Source organism: Lampris incognitus, chromosome 10 (genome assembly GCF_029633865.1).
Source record: "Lampris incognitus isolate fLamInc1 chromosome 10, fLamInc1.hap2, whole genome shotgun sequence".
NCBI lineage: Eukaryota > Metazoa > Chordata > Actinopteri > Lampriformes > Lampridae > Lampris > Lampris incognitus.
The window spans coordinates 56908610-56924919 of record NC_079220.1 but is presented as its reverse complement, the minus strand read 5'-3'; the positions used below and the strand labels follow the sequence as shown (position 1 = coordinate 56924919).

Here is a 16310-nt window from a genome sequence, read left to right as displayed (position 1 = left end):
CTCTTTATGTGACACGCCTCCCGTGGAAACCGACGCCGGACACGTTAACGTTCCGCATGACACGCGCTCTTTACGTAACCCGGTGTTTGTTTGTTGTTGTTGTTGCTTTTACATTTAATTTTATGGCGATAGCGAAAATAAAGAAATTGTATTTTTCTTGACACTGGCGATATCCACAAAGGCGGGAAATAACTACTAAATTACAATACTACACCATTTATTTTTGTGGTCGTTACAGGGCGGAACCAGTTGTTGGGGGGGGGGATAGTGGGCGGATGTTCGGGGTTCGCATGTTTTGTTTCACAGGGTCGAAGGCAGCGGGCGGCGCCCCGTTTTGGTCCAAAATGGGTTGTTGGCACAAGCGGCAGGTATATACCGGTGGACCATGGTATGCATATAAAGCCCACCCTCTTTGTAGCGTCGCTGGGGATTGGGTGAGTTTGGTTCACCGACCCGTGGGTGGTTTTCTCTGTTATTTCGCGTCAGAGCGCCTGGGCGGGGAGAAAGGGACCGTCAAGATCGTGCCGTGGTATAAATCGAACGAATCGCTGCGCCGGCGTCGTTTCACAGCGAGACAGGGCCGAGCTCCTGACCGTGCGAAAAGTTTGCTGACGTCAGACGTCACAATGGCGGAAGTCAACAGAGAGAAGCGCACGAAAACATGGCTGTACGTCGCTTGGCAGGTTTGCAACGTGTCCATGTCGTTATTCTTCGCTCTTGCAACGTACGTACAGGTGAGTGGTGTTCCTGACATGGCTTCATTAGTCTTCAGATTTCCAAAATACTACTACTAGTACTACTTTCGGCTGTTCCCGTTAGGGGTCGCCACAGTGGATCATCCGTTTCCATCTCTTCCTGTCCTCTGCATCTTCCTCTGTCACACCAGCCACCTGCATGTCCTCCCTCACCACATCCATAAACCTCCTCTTTGGCCTTCCTCTTCTCCTCTTCCCTGGCAGCTCCATATTCAGCCTCCTTCTCCCAATATACCCAGCATCTCTCCTCCACACATGTCCAAGCCATCTCAATCTTGCCTCTCTTGCTTTGTCTCCAAACCGTACAACCTGAGCGGTCCCTCTAATATACTCATTCCTAATCCTGTCCTTCTTCGTTACTCCCAGTGAAAATCTTAGCATCTTCAACTCTGCCACCTCCGCCTCCTGTCTTTTCGTCAGTGCCACTGTCTCCAAACCATATAACATAGCTGGTCTCACAACCATCTTGTAAACTTTCCCTTTAACTCTTGCTGGTACCCTTCTGTCGCAAATCACTCCTGACACTCTTCTCCACCCACTCCCACCCTGCCTGCACTCTCTGCTTCACCTCTCTACTGCACTCCCTGTTACTTTGGACAGTTGACCCCAAGTATTTAAACTCAAATGCCTTTGTCACCTCCACTCCTTGCATTCTGACCATTCCACTGTCCTCTCTCTCATTCACGCATAGGTATTCCGTCTTGCTCCTACTGACTTTCATTCCTCTTCTCTCCAGTGCATACCTCCACCTCTCCAGGCTCTCCTCAACCTGCACCCTACTCTCGCTACAGATCACAATGTCATTCTTCAGATTCTTCAGATTTCCAAACATTAACGAAAATCTTTACTTTCTCATAGATCAATGATCCCGATGCTGGCTTATGGATGGTAAGATAGATCAATCAAACTATCTTGGAACATATAGCGCATTAGAATGCAATGTCCTTTACATTAAGTTAGTAATGACAAAAGAAAGACACAATGAAGAGAAAAGTCATTGCACACTTGTTATTTTGTCTTTTTTTTTTAACAATTATGTTGCTTACAGCAGTTTTCTGTTGCAGGTTGGTTATGGTGTTCCTGCAGCACTTTGTTTATTAATTGGCGTAAAGCCTCGTGTGACAGGTAGAGATTAATTTAAGATTTATTAGTCATCATTGGAAATACCAATTCATGGCGCTAAGATTTATTAATGGGGCATGAACCAAAACAGTTCAACAGAATTTGCTAACCTTTTACCCATCTTCCATGACTGACTGTAAAGCTCTTGCTTGAGTTGTGTTGACCTTGCGACCGTGTTTCGCATAAAGATACGGCTGTGGAAACAGTATTTGAAAAAACAAACAAATAAAAAGCAAACAGTACAAGTAAAATTGGATCCAAAGTTTGAATTACATGAAGGTTATTGCACATTCCATATGTGTATTTTGACTTATCTCTTTCTACTGTGTTCCAGAATCGTTACCCTGGAGGAGGCTTGCTGATCTCCATGTAATGATTTCTAGCGCTGTTATTGGAATGCTGGGATGGACACTTTACAAAGAGCGTATCACCAACATCTTTCAACAAGAGGAGGGAAGGTACAATAGAAGTTATTTCTGCTTTATTTCCATCTGTACAGCTACATTAAATGAAAGGGCCCAATTCCACCAACCCCCATTATCTTTATTCATGATTTTTATGTTGTTTTCATGTTCATTTCAAATTCTTCCACTGATGCGTTCAAAGCACCTACTAAATGCCAGCGTGAAATATAAATGTACAAATGTTGGGATGTTTAGAGTACATGTTCTCACACGGTATTTATAAGATGTGCTGAATTTGAAATCATAAAGTTGTCTCTTTTTTCTTTTCCTAGAGAATTTTCTGGTCTTGCATTGACAGTAATTTGGCTTCTGCTGTGTCGTCACTCTGGGAGGTAAGACTAACATTTCAGCCAAAGACGTGCCTCTAATTAAAATGTGTCATCTACTTGAGTGTCCCTCTTTGACATTATTATTTCATACGCAATGCTATGTTACTGAACTGTATATCAAGATGCTATTAAAATGTGCTTTGTTTTCCATAAAATGTTTGACTGCTGTTTTCTATAAGGGGACCTGTTGGGATGCTGAGAGTGTCAGTGGCCATTGCCATCACAGTTTTCCCCTTCGTGACCTGGCTGTACTATTATGTCAATAAGGAACTGAGCTCCAGTTGGCCATCCCATTGTCAAAATGCTATTTAGTAGCCAACGTGTTATTTCATTTGTAAGTAGGGTGGGCAATTACCTTTGTCACACTGTGAATACAATTTTGAATTGTGCCTTGATCGACAATTCTGCCAGTTATTCTGCTTTTGTATGTTAATGTTAACTATACAACAGCAACCTTGCTTGTCAATACAACTTGTGTAATATTCTTCAAATTGGAGATTAACAATAATACAGATGTTTGTCATCAGAAGTTAAAGAAGAACTGGATGTCTTTGAATACTTTTGTACAATAATCAACATATATATTATGTATTATCATATGTATAATTTTATATTGTATATTAGCCATCTATCATTAGTTGTTCACATTTAACAAAAGAATGTTTTGATAATAATCAGGTGAAGTGGAACGTCAATAGAGTGCAGAGGAGCACCATTTTTGTTGATTTTTTTTTATAATTGGACTAAACTTTTTTTATTTAATACACAACGAGTTGGGTACATGAGCACTAACTTTAATTTTCTGTCACCTAATCTACGCTTTGTAAAATGAAATATAATAAATCACTTATTCAATCATTTGCATGCAAAGAAGGTTGAATCAGTTCATCTGGATGTAACGTTTATTGACAGATATGTTTCATCAGTCAACTAGGGGACATCTGTAGTCTAAACTGCAGGAATCCTCACCCTTTATAAAGAATACGGTACACTAGTGTTTGATTATCTTACCTGGGTTATTGAGCTGCATCGAGACGTTTGCGTATTTAGTTATGAATGAAAGGAAGAAAGCAACGGTTTGTACCAAAAACAACTGCCCCTACAGCGACGGCCACTACAGATCATATTTTATGAGTCTCGCTTCTCTATGGCAACAGAAGAAGAGTTTGGGTACGTCACTTCCGCTTTTGGGGGTCAGTAAATCGCGCTTATAAACTGGTCTTGGAACGGTTTCTTTTTGCGGTCTCATTTGGTTATAAGGCGTAAGATCCGACCCCAGGTCAGGCAGTTGTATGCGCTATTTTCCGTCGCGAACTCACGTTTCGCGAAAGTGTCCCCACTTCCGTATCGGACGGCGCTCAGCTAAACCATCTAGTTTTAACATGGCTTTGAGTCTTTCGTGTCATAATCTAAGGTGCGGGTTATTTCATAGTAAGATACTGCAGAAGTGTTCGTATGACCAGACGGTGAGATCTGCACTCAGCATTCTGACGTCAAGAGAGATCGGGGCGAAACGCGGAGTCCACTGTATGGTAGGTCAAAGCACGACCGGCTCCGGACAGCCGACTTTAAACAGTCTGGGCGTCAGCACGAAGAGCCTTTAATGGAAGTCCACAATAAGGAGTCGGCCGTGTCGTTCGTTACCGCTAACCGCTGCTGTCCCCGTGTCATCTGATGCGCAGGTGGCCGTGAATTTGTGTTTGACGCGCAGAGCCGCAGGATGGTTGACTCGAGGGTTTTCAAGAGCGTTCTCCTCCATGCCTCCACCGCCCTCAGCTGGTAATAAATCCAAGAAGTTTGGCGTATGTAACCCTTCTTATTCTGATATCACAAGTTCCGTTTTCACTCATTATAGTATCATTTTTTATATTAGTAATTAACTTACCGCTGCAGTTCTAACTAGCTACAATGCCAGGTGTAGATTTCAGAAGTTATAATTTGATAACTGCCACTACTACTACTACCGGCTGCTGCCGTTAGGGGGCGCCACAGCGGATCATCCGTTTCCATCTCTTCCTGTCCTCTGCATCTTCCTCTGTCACACCAGCCACCTGCATGTCCTCCCTCACCACATCCATAAACCTCCTCGTTGGCCTTCCTCTTCTCCTCTTCCCTGGCAGCTCCATGTTCAGCATCCTTCTCCCAATATACCCAGCATCTCTCCTCCACACATGTCCAAGCCGTCTCAATCTTGCCTCTCGTGCTTTGTCTCCTAACTTTCTGATAACAACTGGTATTTTAACCAGTTAAAATTGGATTTTTATATTGACAAATAGAATAGAATTAACTGGCATTTTAAAAGCTGTTTTTTTTAACCTAAAATAGCTTGCCATACCCATAAAGTGTGAGAGCCCCCAGATTGGACATGACGTGTCATATGAGTTCAATCTATCAGTTAAACTACATCAAGCACATTTTTTACACGTAATGCAGCGCACTTCACATGAAGTGAAAATGCACAGATAAACATGAGGTACAAAGACCATTTCAGGAGACCTGAGCAGGCTCATCGTAACCGTGTTAAGATTTCAAAATACGTCTTGGTGCAGCACTAGTTTCAGTGTATGTGAAATCTGTTGGTCAGCATTACAATGGTGAATCAGTTTAAGGAACAGCCAACATGATGTTGCTCCACAAGGCCTGATGTTTATTTGCTTCTGTTTAACAAAGCTAGAAATAACAGGATTTAAAGGTTGAATCAATTCATCTGGACATAGCGTTTATTGACAGAAACATTTCCTCACTCATCTAATGCCCCTTTTCCACTGCATGGTACCAGCTTGACTCTACTCGCTTTTTTTGGTTTTCCATTGGGCAATAGTTAGGGATAGTACCTGGTACCAGGTACTTTTTTGGTACCACCTTCATCGAGGTTCCAAGTGAGCTGAGCTGATACTAAAAGGTGACATGAAAATACCATTATAAATAAATAAAATATAAATATAAATATGGGCGGCAAGGCGGCGCAGTGGTTAGCGCGGTCGCCTCACAGCAAGAAAGTCCTGGGTTCGAGCCCAGGGATAGTCCAACCTTGGTGGGTCGTCCTCTGTGTGGAGTTTACATGTTCTCCCCGTGTCTGCGTGGGTTTCCTCCGGGGGCTCCGTTTTCCTCCCACAGTCCAAAGACATGTAGGTCAGGGGAATTGGCTGTGCTAAAATTGTCCCTAGGTATGAATGTGTGTGTGTGTGTGTGTGTGTGTGGGCCCTGTGATGGCCTGGTGGCCTGTCCGGGGTGTCTCCCTGTCTGCCGCCCAATGACTGCTGGAATAGGCTCCAGCATCCCGCGACCCTGAGAGCAGGATAAGCGGTTAAGATAATGGATGAAATGTAAATATTTATTCATTTATATTTATTTAAATATAAATAAAATCTTTAAAAAAAACTAGTCAACGCGCCCACAAATGACCAGCGGGGCTTCGACGTGAGGGGATACTATCTGCAGTGGAAAACAAAATCCCAAAAGTAAAGTCAGTCGAATAGAGTAGAGTCGAGTCAAGCCAATACCATGCAGTGGAAAAGGGGCATAAGTGACCTCTTCAGTCTAAAGTGATTGCAGGTATCCCCAACCTTATGAGCAATACAGTGGCAATACAGTGGCAATACAGTGTTCAGAGAGGATTGGGGATTGTTTGCAATCAGCATTGTAAGATGGCGAAAGATGTACTCCTACCCCCCCCCCCGGTTTATAAGGGTGGGGATAACTGCAGTCAGTTTAGATTTGAAACGTTTCTGTCAAGCGTTGTGTCCAGATGAACTGAAGAAGAAAGAAACAGGTTTCCAAGTTCTCTGAATGTTTTGTCATTGTCTTTTCTCCTTAGCCTGTGACTTGGAAATCTCTTGCAATAACATTTGCTCTTGGAGGAGCCCTTCTTGGAGGGATGAAATATTTAAAAAAACAAAAGGAAGAATGTAAGTATTTCATAAGTTAATTCACACATACATATGATGTATGTGTGAATTACCTAAATAGTGAAATTACTGAAGATGATAATATACTATTCATTTGATATTCTCGCATTGAGAATTCCTTTCTTACAGGGCGCTGATCATTTTAATTGAACTAATTTGAGTTTAACATTTAGTTAACTCGTAAATTGTGAAGGAAAATCATTCTTTTGTAATTTAACTGTTGTTCGCCTTTTCTTTTTTTTTCTTTTTCTTTTTTTGCTTGTTTTTGGGTTGAAGTGATTGAAAAAGAAAGGACAAAGTCAATAGGAAGGCCAGCAATTGGAGGTCCATTCTCCCTCATCGATCACAACAACAAACCCACCAAGAGTGAGGACTTCTTGGACCAGTGGGTTCTGATCTATTTTGGATTCACACACTGCCCTGACATCTGTCCAGATGAAATCGAGAAGATGATTGAAGTGGTGGATGCAATAGGTATTACCCTAAGGTCTATTACTGACAGTTTTTTTTTTTTTTTTACCAGGATCAGTTTCATGACTGAGTTGGTCTACACATACAAAGATATTCCTTGTCCCTGGTTGCCCAAAAACATCACATATAATTTGATATAATAAAAAAAAAATTACAAATGCATATTAATGAAGTGATGATTAAACAAGCTTCCCTTTTAATGCATTCAAATTTAAAGTGGCCTTTTTTCACCAGATTTCCTGCTCTTTTATGGCTTTCTACAGATGAGATAAAATCTCTCCCAAACCTGACGCCCATTCTTATCACCATTGATCCTGACAGAGACACGCCCGAGGCCTTAGCTACATACGTCAAAGGTACAAAACACTTAAGACAAGCTTTACTTGCAAACACGTTTTCTGTTGCACAGTTCACCTTCGTGCTTTATCACTTAAGCTCTAACTGATGTGCAACATATTTTATAGAGTTTTCACCGAAACTGATCGGCCTGACGGGGACGATGGCACAGATCGAGCAGGTCTCCCGAGCCTACAGAGTCTATTACAGTCAGGGCCCAAAGGACGAAGACAACGACTATATTGTGAGTCACCCTATGCTCCAGTGTTAGTTATACTGTATGTGATAATGATAGCCCCCCTTTATATTTGCCTTTTAGGGTGAGCATCAGGGTCCAAATTAACATCTCCCTCTTTGTCTTTAGGTTGATCACACCATCATCATGTATCTGTTGGGCCCTGATGGAGAGTTTGTCGAGTATTTTGGACAGAACAAAAGAAATGTGGAGATTACAAATTCCATTGCGGCACACATGAGAAAGTATAAAAAGGGGAAGTAAGGGGCATACCTGATCCCGTTTTGAAGAACTGACTGACTGAAAGCTTGCTTCGGGGTTCCTTGTGTGCACTTGAAATCTGATTTGAAAAAGAAAAAAAAAACACAGCTTTTGGTATGGGCATCATATATATTTATTCTGCTGGTACACCTGCTGGTATGATGTCAAAGTGTCTGCAGTATAACATTCCCGTCTGAATTGAAAATGGGCCATATTCTGCTGCATGACTTATGCTGTCATCCAAACTGTTTGACGTCATATTGCTCAGGATCAGCAAAGGCAAGAAAGCTTAGGATTCTTCATATTTGGGACTCTGGGCCAAAGTGTTGAACTGAGCCCCTTTTTCATGTTTAGGGCCCTGGACATTTTTGTTTTTCTCCAGCGGTCTCTTCATCATTTCTCTTCAGAGCTTCTCAGTGGAGTGTGTCTGTCTCTGCCACAAACACTGAACTGTTCAGTATGCACGACTTTGCATTGCAGTGGTCCATTCACGGTCTTTGAAATTATGCCTGAAAATGGAAATCACGTCTGTTTTGTCCGTGTATTGTCCTTGTATCACGTTCAGATTCAGTGTTTTATCAAACAATTCATTCCACAGACAACAAAGTAATAAAAATAATTTTGGTCTAACAAAAAAAAAAAAACTTAACTGGTTGGCTGCCTATACTGCTCGACTGAAGCCTTTCCAGAGAATATACACTCCATACTGATTCATAATCATCATCACCACTGTGCTGAATTTGACCTTATTGTCAGTGTGCTGTCATTTTCTGCCCCTTATATCAGACATTTTCGTGATTTGGATCTCTGGTCTCGCAAAAAATATGATGAAGACACAGCTGCTGATCAGTCTTGATTTCTTCATGTGTGGTTTCTGCCACAACACCCATTGTTTGTCCTGTGGAAACAGGCTAGTGAAAAACTAGGTGTTCCTGAGCTGCTGCTGCATTACAACAGGGAACGATGCATCTGTGAGTCAAAGAGGGTTGCTTTTCACTTCTTGCAGAAGTCAAAAAAAGCTACACAACTTGTCTCAGTGACCTCAACAAGCCAGCGCCTGGACGGAGCACATGGTCCTTCCCCTGCAGCTCCGCTGTCCATCATAAATCAACAAACAGAAGGGCTTAGAAACTTATTTTTCTCAAGTCACTGGTTTTCAACCCATGGGTTGCAGCAGGGGGCTGGATGGGTCACAGGTTGGCCAAAATAAACAACTTTATTTTTGGCCATAACATTTATCTTAATTAACTTTTTTCATACTTTTTGTGTCAATGCAGACAAATAATGTAATTGTATTGCAAAATATCACTAAAATAATTTAGTGTTGACAAGCCTTGTTTGTTTTATTTCGGCGTCAGTAGGCCATGACTGAACGGTGATACGGGGAATTGTGCATTGGTGAACAGCACAAAGAGGACTGTTCATTATCTTGCTTTTTGACAGGTAGCTAATGAGAGTTTATGGGTCCCGGGCCAAAAAAGTATCTCCACTGGTGGATCACGTCATGAAAAACTCTGGGCACTGCTGCCTTAAATGAAAATAGTGTCTATTAAAATGAGTGAAAATATTTTGGATGAGACGTTTCACTCAGCGAGTATCAAGAAAACATCGCTTAACTGAAAAAGATCATGGCTGAGAAAAGCTTGCATGGTAAACAAGTGAAATAATCTTCCCCCGTTTGCAGGTCTTTCGAATGTCAAAAACAAAAGTTGGAAGCCGAACACTATAAATGTGATAATATGGGCTATAACGAGATAATATGGGATAGATTAGTAAATATTTTTTGTTGCAGTGTAGATTATTAGTAGTCTGCAGTTGCCTTATTCCAAGGCATGTCTGCTTTCCCCCCCACCATTGACTCTCCCCTAATCCTGGGCAGATGCCCCCGCCATCAGATCTATTTTCCACCAGGCAAAGGCATCTGTCTCTCAGACACAACCAGCTGATGGGGATTTTCCCCCAAGCAATCTTCCCTCTCTTCTCCCTGACCTTCGAATTCATGCAAATGGCCTCACCGTGTCCTTGAGACCTTCGCCCCTGTGTGCCGCCGCCGCCGCCCAGTAGGAGTGTCACCGAGTTAGACCCGCAGCTGTTGCCAGAGCTTCAAGTGACATTAAGGCTCCATCAAATCAGCACCAATTAGGGTGTCTGATTCACTGCCAGAGGGGCCTTTTTACAGCCTGTGAATAACAACAGCTTTAAACATCTCTTTCCAGTTTCCGAACACCCAGTAGATCTCAGAGAGGCTCACGTGAAGGAAAATAGCAGGTCTCTGAAGGGTCTATGAGAAGACTGTGGGTTCAGTCTTGGACTCATCAGGGATCAGGAACATTTGTCGTTTCCCCCCAGCCCACAGCAGTGCAACACGAAGACAAAAACACATATCCAAAACCTACAAGAACACATATATCCAAACTAAAAAAAAAAAAAAAAAAAACTACAAAAATATATTTTAAAAAAAACTTTTTTTTTCACTGTCCACAAGAGCGAACGCCAGCCAGGATGACTGTCGGAACTGCCGGCCTGCATGGGATGGGCTAGCAGTTAGCTTAGCCTGCCCTGCTTCCGCATCCTGTCAGACCATCCTTGGGTTTTCCTCTTCGGGCGTAGCTTCGGGCAGGGCCGCAGTCCCTGGGCCCACCAGATGCAGCAGACCAGTCTCCCCCAGCCGATCCAACGCCAGCTCTCCCAGCCATCAGACGAAGACACAAACCCAGACGCAGACAAAGACACTGCATGGACGGCACTGGGTGAGGCCGCTGCAAGCGTAAATTCATGCCGCCATCTTCCCACACCGCTACTGGGTGAGGCAGCTGCGAACGTGAGTTTGCGCCACCATCTTCTCACACTCATGCAGTTGTGTCTGTTACTGCAGCTCTGTGGTTGTCAGTTGCTGTGTTGTTGACCTCTTATTGCTCCACTGAGGGTCATCACCGTTGGCAACTGGCAGATCAATTGAAAAAGACGCCACTAAACGTATTGATTGAGGCTAAATTAGGGCCGATTAAAAAGACGGAAATATTTAGTGATATTTCTTTTGACCGTGCTTAAAGGGGTGTGTTGAAACTGGGGCTGGGCGATACTGACAAAATCACATATGTCTTGACTGAATACCTCAATGCAGATAACGTGATGTATTTGTACTTTCACTTTACTTAATGCAGCCTTTAAGACCAGGAAATGGCAATATCGAAGTTATATCACCATATTACCAGAATTACTACTACTAATACTACTATTACTACTAATACTACTTCTTCTTTCTTTCTTTCTTTCGGGTGGTTCCCTGTTTCTCAGGGGTCACCACAGCGGATTTTACAGTTTCCATCAGTACCCTGTGAGGGCACAGCACCAATGGTGGCCGTTGTTAACCCGGACCTTGACCGATCCGGTATGGAGCCTCGACCGATCCGGTATGGTCTTCTCAATCCCCATAATGATTTGGTAAAGTTTTACGTCGGATGCCCGTCCTGACACAACCACAAACGCTATGGATATGGATATGGACCATATTACCAGAACCCCCCCAGAATTAGGCTCATGAGACAATATCCATATTTACATCAATATATTCCCTAGACATAAGGGCCGTCTAGCAATCGGAAGGCCGGTGGTTCGATCTCTGGCTCCTGCAGAGAGCGTGTTGAAGTGTCCTTGAGCAAGGCACTGAACCTGAACTGCTCCTGATGAGCAGGTTGGCACCTTGCATGGCAGCCTCCAACATCAGTGTATCAACGTATGGGTGAACGTGAGGCGTACACCTTTAGAGCACTTAGAGTGGTCGTTAGGCTAGAAAAGGGTTATTTCAAGATGCAGTCCATTTCCATTTACTGTAGCTTAGCGCCAAGAAGGTTGTGCAGTTTTCTCCCTTGAACAACAGTCCCGACTCTATTTGACTCGTCAAGTGGAGGGCCGGCCCTCTTAACGCTCCGGGCAGTCTGAAGCACACCAAGAGAAATGTTGTGTATTTTATATTCTGCTCTAATACTTCATGTTCGAATCATATTTAATATTTTCGCCTGCATGACCACAACACTCCAGAATGAAGGCAACGCTCAACCACAGGCGCGTCTCCTGTGACATAACAACACAACTTCAGGTTTGATCGTGGTTAAGTATCAAGACCGTCAACCGAACAACTTCCAGTGGTTTGGATGGACGGCTGAGATGAAAAGCGGGTCTAACGTAGACACTAAATGAAGAGACGGGCCTTCCATTCATGGAAAGAAGATGAAGTGGACGGCTCTAAATACGCTGCAGGCCCTCAGCAAAGCTCCCCATCATCTCAGGCATCACTCTGCGGGGACACACGCTGCAGTTGCGGCACATACTTGTGCTATATTGACACAGGCAATTGAGACACATTAATAGAAATCCTCTCAAAGGATTTCAAATGGATTTGTTGGGCATTTATGGATTCATTGTTATCCCTGTTATCTGGATTGGTCTCTCGGGCATGCTTGGACAGGAGGTCCCAATAGTTTGTTTTACTGATGAAGCAGGTCTGGCTGTCATTTCTGTGTCAGATGGACCAATGCCAGGTTAAGAAGATAAAAAAAGATGAGCAGTCTGTGCTGTATTATAAACACACGGCGTGCATTGGCCTGAGACTGCTTAAAGACACTGTGGATGGGGAAAAAGGAGATTTAGCGAGACTGTGGACACGTTTCATTCCTCTCCAGACATGCCAGTGTGTATTTTTACTGTAAAGGCCAACAAGCGTGTTCTTGCAAATAGTAGTGAACCAGAAGTGGAGTTTTGTCATGACACTTGTAGGAGAGAAACTTGTGTTTTTTTCTCTGTTGAACATGAATGAACAGAAACAGGTCTGTATCTGGACTGTGTTAACTGTTTCTCTCAACACACACCCATAGACGTACACGCACCCCAGTCGCCAGACAGCCAACGTCAGAATTTAAGCAATGCACCAACAGACCTAATCTTCCCTGATCCCAGAAAATGAGGCCTGCCCTGTCGGGACCCAAAGCCCCCTAAGCTGGTTGTCCTTAGTGATCATTGCTTTTTAATGGGCAGGCTGGAGGCTTACAATTGAAACTGTTTAAAAGTGACACAATACAGCTATACATAGACAGTTCAAAATACAAAATGGACATACTTGTCTATTCCAAAGGTGGCATGTAAGCTAGATTTGATCTCTGGCCAAATATAGGAGGAGATGTCAAGCGACGGCGACAACGTTGCGTCCATCTCATATAAAAGCTGTCAACGTCTTGTTAGTGCGAGGTGTGTTTGAGGCATTCAGTCAAGACTGAAAACAATTACGACGACAGAGAGGGGTCAGTTGTGTTGACGGGTGCTGAAAACCTGCAGGATTTCATCCATCTGTCACTGTGCTTGGTGCACCCGGCCGGGTAAGTACTCTGCCCCAGTATTAAGTTGGCTTCCATTTTTTGGTTGATGTCTGGGCTGTTTGCTTTTCTGTGTTTCTCCGAGTCGATCAGAGATCCAGTGGGAAGGAGGGTAATGACATGTCTCTGTCCTACAGCAGTAGAAAATGAGTGATGCTGAGATGGAAATATTTGGGGTGGCCGCCCCGTACCTCCGCAAGCCGGAGCGGGAGCGGATCGCGGCCCAGAACAAGCAGTTTGATGCCAAAACAGCTGTCTATGTGGCGGACCCAAAGCAGGAGTATGTAAAAGGAAAAATCAGGGGCCAAGATGGCTCCAACGTTACTGTGGAAACTGGGGATGGAAAGGTCGGTGAACAAGCACGTGTTTTCTGTTTTAATACAAAGAATAAATTCTAACCTGAAACTGCAAACCAATGGATGAATGATGCACTGACTGACCAAATGATAGACAGATAGACAGACAGACAGACAGACAGACAGACAGACAGATAGATAGATAGATAGATAGATAGATAGATAGATAGATAGATAGATAGATAGATAGATAGATAGATAGATAGATAGATAGATAGATAGATAGATAGATAGATAGATAGATAGATAGATAGATAGATAGACAGACACGCACACACACACACACACACGGATGGACGGACGGACGGACACACACACACACACACACACACACATGGACGGACGGACGGACAGACGGACGGACGGACGGACGGACAGGTAGATAGATAGATAGATAGATAGATAGATAGATAGATAGATAGATAGATAGATAGATAGATAGATAGATAGATAGATAGATAGATAGATAGATAGATAGATAGATAGATAGATAGATAGATAGATAGATAGATAGATAGATAGATAGGCTGACATTCAGTTTTCTGTCATTCGTCTGCATGCCAACCTTTTTTTAGTAGTTTTTTTCTTCATTTAATTTTCTTTTCTAGGTTGTGGTCGTATCACAGGATGACATTCGCCCCATGAACCCTCCTAAATTCGACAAGATTGAGGACATGGCCATGTTGACCCATCTCCATGAGCCTGCTGTGCTCTTCAATCTCAAGGAGCGCTACGCTGCCTGGATGATCTACGTAAGCATAAAAACCTGATCCAATCACACTCCAATTACACTCCAGTTACTCTCCAATTACTCTCCAATTACACTCCAGTTACTCTCCAATTACTCTCCAATTACACTCCAGTTACTCTCCAATTACACTCCAATTACACTCCAGTTACTCTCCAGTTACACTCCAGTTACGCTCCAGTTACTCTCTAGTTACTCTCCAATTACACTCCAGTTATTCTCCAATTACACTCCAGTTATGCTCCAGTTACTCTCCAGTTACGCTCGTTACTCTCCAGTTACTCTCCAATTACACTCCAGTTACTCCCAGTTACTCTCCAGTTACTGTCCAATTAGTCAAACCCAGACATAGACACAACTCTGGGCCGTTTTTGTGACATAGAACAGATCACATGTCAGCTCTGTGATGCTCAAAACACACACTTTATTATCTGTGTATTAACACTGCAAAACGCCATGTCACAATTCAGACAAAGTTCAGGATGTTCAAGTCAGAAAATCCCGAAACAAGCAAACTAATGTGACGGGGCCTTAAGATATTTCAACTGGAAACCAGGTAAAATCACATGCTCACCCGAAAGACTGGAAACAAGTTAAATTACATTGATTTTGAGATATTCTTTCTTGTCTAATCAAATTGATTGATTAAACTGAACAAGCAATCATGCAGTTATTAGATAAAACCACTTGAAGCAGTTTTCAGCAAAAAAAAAACACCCTTTCTTATTGTACTTCCATAAATGACTTTTAGGATGAAAAAAACAAGAGAACTATTCCTAAATCATAACAAATAATCTATCAGACATCTGGTCGACACCAGGCTAAACTGGAGTGTTGGTGTTGAGGATTTTATCCAAGGCGTCCTGGGTAACAGGACTTATTTGCAGTAAAAGCAAAATGGCTTCATTTACTGCATTTTGGCACATGGAAGCCTTATTTCTTTAATGGTAAAAAAACAAAACAAAAAACTGTTTCTATCTCAATTGTTTTGCCCAATGACCCAAAACTAATGATCTAAGTCTGCACTGTTCAGCTAAAGTAATGGACCAGATCGGTACTATCGGTATCGGGGATACTCAAAGATCCGTACACGGATTTGGTATCAGCAGTGAAAATGTGGTATTGCAGCATCCGTAATAATCTTATATTGTCAGTTCTTGATAAGTAAATGATTAATGACACAAGGAAAGACATTTCTCTACCCCCCCCCTTTCTCCCCAACTGCACCCGGCCAATTGCCCCACTCTTCCGAGCCCTCCCGGTCGCTGCTCAACCCCCTCTGCCTATCCGGGGAGGTCTGCAGACTACCACATGCCTCCTCCCATACATGTGGAGTCGCCAGCCGCTTCTTTTCACCTGACAGTGAGGAGTTTCACCAGGGGGGCGTAGTGTGTGGGAAGATCACACTATTCCCCCTAGTCCCTCCTACCCCCAAACAGGTGCCCTGACTGACCAGAGGAGGCGCTAATGTAGCAACCAGGACACATACCCACATCCGGCTTCCCACCTGCAGACACGGCCAGTTGTGTCTGTAGGGACGCCCGACCAAGCCGGAGGTAACACGGGGATCCGAACCGCTGATCCCTGTGTTGATGGGCAACGGAATAGATCACTACACTACCCGGACGCCCTAGGAAAGATATTTCTGATTTAAGACTTGTCATACTTGTACAGATGCACCATTTTTACAGTGTTTTCATTACAACATTTTGCAGACCTACTCAGGCCTTTTCTGTGTGACGGTGAACCCCTACAAGTGGCTTCCAGTCTACAACCCAGAGGTAGTGGCGGGGTACCGCGGGAAAAAGCGGCAGGAAGTCCCACCCCATATCTTCTCCATCTCTGACAACGCCTACCAGTACATGCTCACAGGTAAGACGTGTGATAAAGCAAATGTCCAGCTATCACAGAGCAGTGTGCTGTTTTTGCCTTAGCTACACTGAGGTCTGACAAAGT

The 16310-nt window shown here is 43.3% G+C and overlaps 3 protein-coding genes across 7 annotated transcripts in view; all 3 read left to right on the top strand.

Moving 5' to 3' along the window:
- Positions 1 to 500: 500 nt before the first annotated feature.
- tmem220 (transmembrane protein 220) lies at positions 501 to 3587 on the top strand. 2 transcript variants are annotated; one of them, XM_056288540.1, is made up of 6 exons: positions 501 to 734; positions 1614 to 1643; positions 1820 to 1880; positions 2212 to 2335; positions 2614 to 2673; positions 2850 to 3587. In XM_056288540.1, exons 1-6 carry the CDS (start codon positions 627 to 629, stop codon positions 2980 to 2982), a joined length of 516 nt encoding a protein of 171 aa, XP_056144515.1. In that variant the 5' UTR covers positions 501 to 626; the 3' UTR covers positions 2983 to 3587. The 2 variants fall into 2 exon arrangements, with proteins under 2 accessions (XP_056144515.1, XP_056144516.1); XM_056288541.1 differs by having other exon boundaries at positions 609 to 724.
- A 425-nt stretch (positions 3588 to 4012) lies between these two features.
- LOC130119639 (protein SCO1 homolog, mitochondrial) lies at positions 4013 to 9154 on the top strand. The gene is made up of 7 exons (XM_056288200.1): positions 4013 to 4202; positions 4353 to 4472; positions 6488 to 6578; positions 6855 to 7052; positions 7313 to 7405; positions 7514 to 7629; positions 7750 to 9154. Exons 1-7 carry the CDS (start codon positions 4053 to 4055, stop codon positions 7882 to 7884), a joined length of 903 nt encoding a protein of 300 aa, XP_056144175.1. The 5' UTR covers positions 4013 to 4052; the 3' UTR covers positions 7885 to 9154.
- Positions 9155 to 9886: 732 nt separating this feature from the next.
- Positions 9887 to 16310, top strand: part of LOC130120150 (myosin-8-like) — a 28810-nt gene continuing 22386 nt past the window's right edge. For 3 of the 4 annotated variants that reach the window (XM_056288819.1, XM_056288816.1, XM_056288817.1), the window contains exons 1-3: positions 13397 to 13597; positions 14215 to 14358; positions 16070 to 16226. In XM_056288819.1, the coding sequence (XP_056144794.1) occupies positions 13397 to 13597; positions 14215 to 14358; positions 16070 to 16226 (502 nt within the window). Of the gene's footprint in view, positions 9898 to 13396; positions 13598 to 14214; positions 14359 to 16069; positions 16227 to 16310 lie in introns of those variants that run through there. The other variant, XM_056288818.1, reaches the window with a different exon arrangement.

What these genes read in the sequence shown, in the direction of transcription:
- tmem220 (XM_056288540.1), top strand. Translation starts at nt 627, where the DNA reads ATGGCGGAAGTCAACAGAGAGAAGCGCACGAAAACATGGCTGTACGTC. An exon ending in CCGATGCTGGCTTATGGATG is followed by an intron (nt 1,644 to 1,819) that starts GTAAGATAGATC and finishes TTTCTGTTGCAG; the next exon opens with GTTGGTTATGGTGTTCCTGC. An exon ending in TTTCAACAAGAGGAGGGAAG is followed by an intron (nt 2,336 to 2,613) that starts GTACAATAGAAG and finishes TTCTTTTCCTAG; the next exon opens with AGAATTTTCTGGTCTTGCAT.
- LOC130119639 (XM_056288200.1), top strand. Translation starts at nt 4,053, where the DNA reads ATGGCTTTGAGTCTTTCGTGTCATAATCTAAGGTGCGGGTTATTTCAT. An exon ending in TGAAGTGGTGGATGCAATAG is followed by an intron (nt 7,053 to 7,312) that starts GTATTACCCTAA and finishes GGCTTTCTACAG; the next exon opens with ATGAGATAAAATCTCTCCCA. An exon ending in CTTAGCTACATACGTCAAAG is followed by an intron (nt 7,406 to 7,513) that starts GTACAAAACACT and finishes CATATTTTATAG; the next exon opens with AGTTTTCACCGAAACTGATC.